General features: G+C 36.5%; 1 protein-coding gene across 1 annotated transcript in view; it reads left to right on the forward strand.

The window, feature by feature from the left end:
- Nucleotides 1-7,823, forward strand: part of LOC128864751 (uncharacterized) — a 190,425-nt gene extending 182,602 nt beyond the window's left edge. Inside the window, exon 13 of the mRNA XM_054104507.1 lies at nt 5,685-7,823. Within this exon, the coding sequence (XP_053960482.1) occupies nt 5,685-7,623 (1,939 nt within the window). The 3' untranslated portion in view covers nt 7,624-7,823. The remainder of the gene's footprint in view (nt 1-5,684) is intronic.
- Nucleotides 7,824-10,989: the final 3,166 nt, after the last annotated feature.

The following is a 10,989-nucleotide window of genomic DNA, read 5'->3' on the forward strand; positions in this document are numbered from 1 at the left end:
CTAGCAAATCACATTGCGTATACCTTTTTTGTATTGCTTAAAATTTAATGTAGCAAATAAAAACAGTAAGTGGCAAACGAAAAAAATAAATAAAAATAAAGCAACTGCTGCTTCGTCGTTGCAAGCTCGGCACAGTTGATAGGTAACACCCGCGTTGCTGCATTTATTTGTTTTTTTTTTGTTGCTTTTATTGCTGTTGTTTGTATTTGTTCATACACATTCATTCTCGCAAGTATTGTTTCTCCTTCCCCTTACTCTACCTCCGCTCTGCGCATTCAACTCCTTCTCCCTTCTTCACTTCCACACCTCTTAGCGCACAGTTCATTTCCCGTATATCAACCATATTTTCACTAGGAAATTTCATTATATCCGTTTTACATTTGAAACGTGTGCGTCGCAGTAAAATTTATTGCCATCAAAGCCATTAACATTCAGGTTTTTTCTCAATATGTTGGCGTTTTGCACTCCGGCCCCCCTTCTATTTCTATCTGCTCACTTCAGCGCCTACTTCTCCCCACTGCTGTAAATTTTTCAATAGCGTTTTTTCCTCATTGACGACTATTAAAAATATTCAAATAGAGTGTCGTCGTAGTGGGTGATGTTTTTTGTTGTGATGTGATCGGCTGTTCACTGGTTTTACTCTCACGAATATAAAAAAAAATCCAATTAAACCGTTTAATTGGTACTTTTACAATACCGTTTATTGCTGCTATTTTTTATTACTTGCTTTTCCCATCATTATTGACAACAACGTTTTGAGAAGTACCAATAATGTTGGTGTCGCTTTCTCAAAACAGTTGATTTCACTGTTACCTATAATTTATGTCAAATGGACAGCAGTAATTTATTGTTGCTTTATTGACATCAAATATACATAACTCAATTCTACTTAATTCCAGATTCCAACATTTACAGAGTCCAAAAATTTACTGAACATTTTTGTTAGGCAAAGTTCAGCGTATTTGTTTTTCCTTTATGGTACGAGTATTTGTTGAGAGAATTTTTTGTATTTTGTTTGTTCTAAGAGAATAATTTATATATAATTTTATTAAGCATTAATATCATTGGTTACCATTTCCGCATTAGAAAGTTAATGTCAATGCCACACAAAAATATTTTTTGATTTTAGCTCTCATATCTGCACGCCCTAAACTCCAAGTAGTAATTAGACGAGCCAATATATTGCGCATCTCTGCAAACATACTAATATTTAACACAGTTTTGTATTTTTTTTAATACGCCTCTTTACATATATCGAATCTCTCCTACTTCATTACATACATATACTCCAATTGCATTTATTTATTTATTACAGACAGAATAATAGATTAATGCAAAACAATTCAATCAAAAACAGATTTAGCTTTTTATTTATTTATTTCAATTCAATGAAGAAAATGTAACATGTGCCCTAGTCTACAGAGAAAGAATATTGGAGAATACTGCTGTCCCAGGGATTATTTTTTCAGACAGCACAAAACTTAAGTAGTGTGCACCCCCACAAATGTTGACCAGAGAAACAAAAATTCTGCAATAAGAAAACCACACTCCTGCTGTTTGAGACGAAATGACGACCAAATCCTGTAACTTAAGACGAAATGACGACAAAATTTTAGTTAATTTTTTCAGCACTTCGAATTACGTTTTACACAACAATGATAGAAAGAAGATTGCGCCCATCAGAGAGTGCGTGACGTCACGTTTTTCCGAGTTGTGCAGTATTGCAAACCATTTGCTCTTCGCAATAAATTTAGTGCTTTTTTATGCCGAAAATGCGAAAATTTTGAAGTTTGTTTCTTGTTTTTTAATTCAAAGCTACCGAAACTTTAAGTTAAAAAAAATTGTATTATTAAACAAAAGAAGATTAAAAAAGGTAACTCTGAGAAGATTTGTTTTTGTTTTGTAATTACACTGTAAATCTTATTGTTAGATCAGTCAGTGTGAGTCGCTTTAATCTTCGTTTGATGTTTTCTGCCGGTACTATTTTATGCATTTGTACGTTTTGGTGGACTAACAGTCGCTGGATATGCTTAGTGGTACATTTTGTGATTGTTTCTTGGATAGTGTTTACGTTTAAGTCACGATGTATGGCTATTTGTTATATTTCGTAATATTTTGGATTGTGTTCGCTGTATAAGCTGAAGATTTGTGTTTTTAGCCGTACCCCATATTTTAATTCCGTATTTCCAGATAGGAGTAATAATTATTTTGTATATAGTCACCTTATTATAAAGTGATAGTTTTTAAGTTTGTCCGATTAGCCAACTTAATTGCCAGTACTTATTCTTAATTTGATTTCTTTTATTAATGATATGCTGTTTTCATGTTAGTTTTTCGTCAATAGTTATTCCAAGATATTTTGCTGCTGGGCACATTTTTATTTTGTTGTTTTTTAAGGTAGCATTATATTTTGATGTATTTTTGTTTGTATATATAACTTGTATAGTTTTGTCTTTATTAACTTTTATACCCCATTCCTCAAACCAATTTACTGTATTGTTTATTAATTTTTGAAGTGTAAAGGTCGCCAGTTTTTCGTCATTGTTTGATGCCATTAATATAGTATCATCCGCAAACGTTGCTATCATTGCATTATCTGTTGTAGGAGTTGGCACATCTGCGGTGTATATAAGATATAAAAGAGGACCTAATACGCTGTCTTGCGGTACTCCAGCTGTCATTTGTAGAATATCGGAATATTCGTCTTCATATCTTATATAAAATATTCGATCAGTTATGTACACATTTTAAAATGCGTTTGAATTTACTGACTGCGGATTACAACCATAGAGGTGTAATCGTTTCTTCCCGCCATCAATCCTTTGTGGGACATAGGGCCTCAAGAGATGTATTCGTTGTAAAAATAAGCCACAAAATACCAGAAAATACTAAAGAAACTGTATTGACATTTTACTTATACTATAGCGAATAAGTCGTTCCCTTAACAAAAGAGTATCGCTTAACAAAAAAAAACTCATAAATTAAATTGTACACAAGCATAACACATTCACTTAAAAAAATGCACATTCTAAAGACAATTTGTCATGCATAGAAAGTTCTTTAAATGATTCAATAAAAACTTGGTGATTTAATTATTTTCTTTAAATGGGCATTTTAGTGCGTTTTTATATCCAAAGCTAGGCAACACTGCAGTAGCGAGAGAGAGATTTGACTGCCGAAAGCAGAAGAACACCAACAACACCTGCAATCGCGAGCAATGCCATCAGATGTTAAAAAAAAGTAAAGCTAAATAAAACTGAGTGAATTATTTAACTAATTATTAAAAAATGTATATTTTACAAAATTATAAACATGACATTTTAATTAGAGCAGCTAGAAAAATGTCATAAAGAGAGAGAACTAAAACTCCGAGACTAAATAACAAAAAAAAAATTCTAAATCAAGTTACGATCATGGTAATCTGGCCATACTGGTGCTAAAATCACGTAACTCGTTGTCAAATTCGCTGAGAGCAAAGTAACGGGACCACGATAGGCGCCATCTCATAATTCTTTCCATCATGCGTTTTACATATATTTTCAAAAATATTCCCCTTTTTATATAAAAAATATTGCAATCAAAGCCTGCTTATTTTCACAGAATACAAAACCTACTTATTTTCACAAATAACAAATGCTGATAAGCCTTGAAGTTTTAACTCACAAATATTATATCATAGATTACATTATGAGTGAATATTTGAGTATTTTAATATTCAATGCGAATGCCATTGCCAAATACTTAGAATTTAGTTAATATAAACAATTCATTAAGTAAAGCATATTAAATTTTCTCAAAACTCTGAAAGCATAATTAATTAGTTCAAACCATACCTAACCAGAAAATATTATGATTGCGCAAGCTTCGGTGAGGAATAGTGAAATTAATTTCTGCAGTAGTGATGAGGAGTCGGTCTCCCCACTTATCGAAAGTAAGGGAGAAAATAGTCCCTCTAATGTCTAGTGTTTTCAGATTAATGAGAAAACATCGAATTTTAGAAAGTGTGGAATTGGATTACTAGAATGCAAAGAACGTAACGCTTATGGACAAAGACTTTCTGCCTTCTAATATGACAAGGATAATATGGTTTCCAAATAAAGTTGGAATATTCTAGCTTCGAACGCACACGAGAGGTATACAACAGCTTTAGAGTGTATAGATCAACAAAGTCTGAACTAAAACGTCGAATAAAATATCAATTATGTGCTACTTAAACATTCAAATTAAATTTTTTCTGTCGCATCACCTCTTAAATAAGTGTCACCTTTTAATAGTGAGTCGCTAATATTTAGAAATACATTTTTAACTATTGCAGAAAAATGTCATTTTGGATTTAAATATACAATAAAAGAATACGAAAATGTCTTAAAATCAACCTCGGTGGACTTTTAAAAATTAGCCAAACATTTTGGTCTAAGCACCTTTTCCACATTATTAAAGGAAAGATACTGGGCGAAATAACGATTCTTGAAAGCGAATTCTTCCAATTTTTATGATTTTAGGTATAATATTGTATATTTTGGTTCATAACCACGCCTCGCTTGCAATGTTTATGCAATTAATGTTGGGAAAAACTTTGCAGGCGAAAATAGCTGGAAGGTATTAAAAATCCGGTGCAAGTCGGAGCAATATGGAGGCAGTTATTAGCATACATTTGTATATACATATTAAAAAAAAAAAAATTTTACTCTATTTTATAAGATAAAGGGATGTAACTATTTGTTATTTTATTTGCAACAATTTATTACAATTGCTGAGTGGTAATCCCTCGCAATACGTTCACAGATTTAATGGCAGTTCCATTGAACATGTCTTGTCCTAATAAGTAGTTTAAATATATTGTTTAGGAATTCAATTAGCGTGATTTTATTTTCTAAATGTCTTCATTTAACGCGATTTATTTTGTTCCATTCCTCCAATGGTCGCTTTCCGTTTCCGCTCTCATGTAAAACTCCTATCTGTAGCCTCTATTGTATTGTCGTTAAACCGCTGACCAACAACGCTTGTTACTTAATGCTAACGAGCAGCCAACCCATTAAAAGTGAAGGAAGGGGAACAGCGCGCCTCCTATGCGCATGTATTTGTGTGTAGATTTGTATGGTATTCGCATGACCAGACCGAGCAACGCTCATAAATACTCAATCATTTTGCCAAAAAACAACAACAATTTCCGGCAACAAAACCCCAGCCAGTTGTGACATGCACGCCAAAACACCGACAGCCAGCCAAGCAACCAGGCAGTTGTATGAAAAATCGGAAGGAAGAAAAAAATCGAAACACCGCAACGACATGCAACAAACCAATTCAAGTTGTTGGTGCATATGAACTGAACATGCAATGAAATGTTGCAAATGTTGTGTGTGTGGCATGAGCTCACTCCACCACCCGAAGGTAGTGTGGCAATATGGCATATTCAATTTTTGAATGGCGCGGGCGCTCGCGTTTGTATGTTGGGTGCGTATGAATGTATGTATGTTTATGCTATGCATTTCCGTTCTAATGGAAATGTTCACTCGTTTGCCAGGAAGTCACAACAACAGCAAGCAACACAAAAACATTATAATAGAAAACACACTTCGCCGCATTCACACACTTACCCGCCACTCTTCTTCGCCAACTCTCAACTAACCAAAGACTTTTGTTTTTCTTTTTCCCTTTCCCCTTCTTAATTTTTCTGCTTTCAGTCTAACACCGCTCAACATGCCTGATTATGCGGAGGTTGCATGTTCAACATTCAAATCGCCCAACGGCCCGCTGGGACACGTAACGCTAAACGGAAATGCACATGCCACATTGCAACAAACATCCGGTGGCAGTGGTGGCGGTAATGGCAACAATGTGCCAGCCATCGTTGGCATTAACAATGGCAGCGCGCTCTATGATAGCTGCGGTGCATATGCAACAACAAATTTGGTGGCAAATGCCAAACTCTATCAGAATCGTTATGGCACAACGGCGAAAATAACACCATTACTGCCGACATCGGCCAACGCTGTAGCCAATGGCAAGGCAACACGCCAACTAAACAACACCAGCGGCAACAATAATAACAACAGCCCAGCGCATAGTAAACACGATGACTATCGCGCCGCTGGCATGTATTCCGCGCCACCCAGCACCCACTATGCTGGCCTCATCGATTTGGCTGCGGCAAACCCTTTCAATGACAAAATGACCGCCTCCACCGCATCTACGGCGATTTTGAGCGCCTCGCCCGCGAAAAGCGCAAACAACAAGAAAATTGTGCACTCCAATGCGGTCGACGTGAAGAGTCCTTATGGTGGCAGTTGTGTTGGCAGCCAGCAAAAAATCAACATCACCGAAAATAAACTAGATCTCATGAGCAACATCAGCCGCATCTCGCCCACACCTACGAATGGTTCGTCCGCCTCGTCTGCCGCAACTGCTTCAAGTTCCGCGGGTAGCGATAGCGTTGGCGCAGCAACAAATGCAACTCTGATGCCGCGCCTGAATCCCTTCAACACTACCAATAACAACAGCAGTGGCAGTGGCAATGCCAGCAATGCCACTAGCGCTAATCAACGACAATTACAACAGCAGCAGCAACAACAGCTGCTGGCCGCTAGCAATGCGCTGCGCCAAGGGCTCGGTGCCTTTGCCAACACCACTTTGGCCGCGCAGATGGTCAGCGGTGGCGGTGCGGGCACATTGCGTCGCCAACGTCATCCGAAAATATTCAAAAGCGAGAATAACATTAACTTTGGCAATCTATATAGCAGCGGCAATTCATGCGCCAGCAGCAATAAATCACAACTGCTCATCAGCCACATTGGCAGTGGCGGTGGTGGCGGTGGTGGCGGTAGTGGCAATGCGCTACCACTAAGCGCTGCAAATAGCAGCGTCGCTCACTTCGATTTTCTCACAGGCGGCGATGATAATGAACTTGGTAGTGTTGGCGGCAGAAAAACTAACGACATCACCGATGTTGCCAGCGACTTTGGTGCCGCGCTCAGCACATCAACGAATCAACTGCTCAATGATTGGGCTTCCAACACCTCAGCAACAGCGCCCGAGCAGCAGTCAAACTCACAATCACATTCACACTCGCAAGCCAACAATCAACCAACCCACCAATCAAACCATCAACACCATCCCAATTACAATCACAGCTTTGGCAGCAAACAGCCGAGTAAACAGCATTTGTATGTGAAGGCGAAAGATGGCTCCTGGTCCGCCGTATCCTCGGATGCATATCAGACCTTCAAGCAGCAGCAGCAGCAGCAACAAAAGCAATCGCTAGCAGCAGGTGAAAAGACAAAACAACAGTCGGCAGTAACAGCAAGTCAGAATAGTAATTTCGATGCTAGCAATAATAGTTGTAATAGTATTAGTAGTAGTAATACAGGCGCAGCGCAGAAAAGCTTTGATAGCTGCTTAAATGCATACAGCGCCTCGCCGCAAAAGAGTAGCGCTAATAATAGTAGTTGTAATTATAGTAATACGCCCGCCGCCCAACACACAGATACCCAAGCATTTACAGCCACAGTCACAGTCACAGCCACAAGCACACCCTTACATGCTCAAGCTCAAACACAACCCCAACAAAACGCAATGACAGCAACGAAATATTTTAGCAGCTTCGGCCCAAGCGATAAAGTATAAAGCGTACGCAGTCTCTGAATTTGGCTCTCTGGTCTTAAAGAAGAGCTGTAGTAAGTAGCGGTTAAATAGTTGCCCACTTACCTACGAGACAAGCGAGAGCACCTCAGCATTTTGACAAGTTTGGACTATTTTTTTGAATTTGAATAATTTTTGTTTATAAAAGTGTAGCGCATTGCTCAACAGAAACGATTTTGGTTTTATAGCCCAATAAATTTCAGTACAAGAAAATTTAAAGTTTCTAAAAAATTTCGTTGATTTTTTATAATTCCCCTCCCTGACAGTTTTGCACATTTTCTCCTTATAAAAAAATTTCGTTTTATATGAAGAAGAAAAATTATAAAAAATCAGCGAGGTGTTTAATGCACTTTATTATACTTAAACTATTCGGTTTCAAAACTGCATGCAAAAATCTTTCTAGAAATTCTTTTCTTCGAATTTGTTTATCAAATTTTCAAATTAAATTTATAACGCTTTTGCTAGACAATGAAGAATCAATGGATTGGTTACTTGCTTCTGCAATTACGGTAAGGGAGGTAAATATCTTCTCCAACAGCCAGGTGTCAATTACGGGCCTGGATCCATTACTACACTTTTACGAAAAAATCAATCAAATTCTAAAAATTAAAATAGTCAAAACTGCTCAAAATGTCAATCAACTATCGTTTTGTTGCGGGGTGTACATAAATTGTGTACTTTATAGAGAGATATCGGCGTACTTCTAAAATATATATGTAAGTACCCAAAAACTGGAATGCGATAATGGGATGAGACTTAAATGTATTGTACTATATATGAATAACGTTGTTAGTGTCATAAAAGTGTATTTGCGCTTCATTAGAAATGGCAGAAATAGGGATAGCAAAGTTCAATGAAGCGACGAGTAAAAAAACTGAGAGTAGTTGAAAGGGGTTAGTGGTGTTTTGGTGCATAAGTAAGGCAAATACAGAGATCGTGTATTGAGGGCTCGGTAGGTCAAATTACCACTTTTTCTATGCAAAACTCAAAATGCTGGAGCCATTATCTGAAACTGATCAATAGAAATGTTGAATAACTTTGGCAATGCTCAATAAAGTAGATTTAAGTCGAATTTACATTACAAAATTATATATATATGTATGTATGTATATATATATATATTTTCTAGTGGCTCCTAAGCGCACCATAGCGCCCCGACATATAGATTATAACTTGATTTGTTTGAAGCTAGACATTTTTTTTTTGTCCCAAGAAATGGTAATGCTTTCTGCGCTTCTGCTTCAACCTGGCATCCCGAAGTATTAGCAGGTCTCCCGCCCCAATGGCGATGGTTGTGCTTCGTGGTGGATAGGTGTTTATTTAGTTGCAGCCCAAAGGTTAGTGCTACGAGCAGTTAGGTTCCACGTTTCATAACCATATACTATAGTTCTACTGACTTCACGTGGGCGTTAAAAATCCTCAGATCGTCGATCTGCAGACTTTATGTGGCATGCCAAAGGTAGCTCGTCCTTTTGCTATGCAATTTGGTCTATCTAAAATATCTACATGTTGCTGACCCATCATTTTTTGTAACGACGCTACCAAGATAAAATAATTATAAATTTGATGACAATAAATTAGTTTTATGTCACGCACTTTTTTTTTGTAAAACTAATGCCCACAAAAAAAAAATTAATTTTAAATCACTTTTCCCGGCGCACCTAGACCGATATCGCTATAACTTTTACTCGAATATTGTCTTTAAAATACTCTAATGTATTCGACTGTTTAGCATGCATTTCACTCTTTCAAACGTTGGGAGATCTTAGTAGAAAATCAATTTCACCCTTTTTTGACAACACACAGCCCCAGGAATTTGCTATGCAAACCGTCTATTCTTATGAGTATGCACAGTGTAACAAATGTCGTCACATTTTTGGATCGTTTTGCGCTAACAGAAGGTGCACTAAATAACATCCACAGATAGAGTTCGCCCTAGACTTTCTCGCTGACTTTGAAGAAGAATGGCACGCTTATAGTTTGGTGAGCCAACATCGATCAACATAGTAACCTTTCGTTCAATCATAGTTCGTCATTGTTCGATAAAACGCACTTTTCTTTGTTTTGAATGTTTAATTTTTGCACAGAAAACCTGGTAATTTGACTCTTAACCGCAGTGCGTAGAGTGGGTCTTGATATTTATGTGCGTAAAAGCACAAATAAGTTTAAACTTCTGAAAATATCTGAGAATTTCGCTGTAAAGTAAACATATTGGTACACTCATTAAAATGTTAAAAAACTTGATTCTTAAAGGATCTACTTAGCAGAAAAATACACACCGAGAATTCATAAATATAAAGGGAAAATAATGATCACATTTTGCTAGCTAAAACCTACAAAACTAATTGATGGGTATTATTGGCGAAATATTGATTGTTCCAAAAAATTCTTCTAATACTTATAATCACAATTTTTTTAATTTTAATTTATTTGTGCTGGTATTAAACACAAAGGCGACTTTGTCAATACATTTAAGAATTTTTTTTTATTTATTCTTCCAAGCAACCTTCAAATCCATCAAAGTATTCCCTTTTCGAGGAATCACACTTGTGCTAACATCTTCTTCTTCATTCCATTGCAAGTAGCTAAAAAAAGACAAAAAATGCTAAATAACGATGAAAAGTTGCAGAATATTTGAATGCAGAAGTGTATTCAAGTTCTTCTAATTTGGTATCAAATCCATTTAATTATCCGAAAAACTCATAAAACTAAGCTTACCATGTGTATGTATTCTCTTACTGGGAAATAAAAGACGGGCTTAATAGTATTAGAGACAAATGATCATCAGAGAAGATCCTTACTGAAATTTTCAAAAATATTCTTACTAAAATTTTAACCCTCCATTGACCGTATAAACATAATAATTTCGAGACCTTTGAAAGTAAGCGTCGAAAACACCCACACGGATAAGATCTATTGAGTTAAAATGGTCCAGAAAAATATGAGCCATTAAATTTAATTTAAAATATCAAAGATAATATCAATGGTGAATGCAGTTTTATAAATGATTTTTCAAATAATTTAGATCAAACAGAAACTAAATTAAGTAGAGTTCAATACATTGTAAAAAAAATTTTTGCGTTTAGAGACAAAACAGTTGAGGGTCAAATATTCTATAGGTTTTCCTCTTTCATAACTGCTGTACTTCGTTTTCGCCTTTTGTTCGTCCCATTTTGTCTGCACTGTTATCAAACTCTTTCTCCGAGACGGCTTTCAGCTCACTCAACCTCTCACGTCGCATCTCTGCTATGGGCTCAAAATGTTATACCCAAAATGCACTTTTTAAATTGAAGAGCCAGAATTCGCATGAAGCTAATTCAGGTAATCCAGTGCTTGTAGAACTGGCTTATT

Source organism: Anastrepha ludens, chromosome 5, assembly GCF_028408465.1.
Source record: "Anastrepha ludens isolate Willacy chromosome 5, idAnaLude1.1, whole genome shotgun sequence".
Taxonomy (NCBI): domain Eukaryota; kingdom Metazoa; phylum Arthropoda; class Insecta; order Diptera; family Tephritidae; genus Anastrepha; species Anastrepha ludens.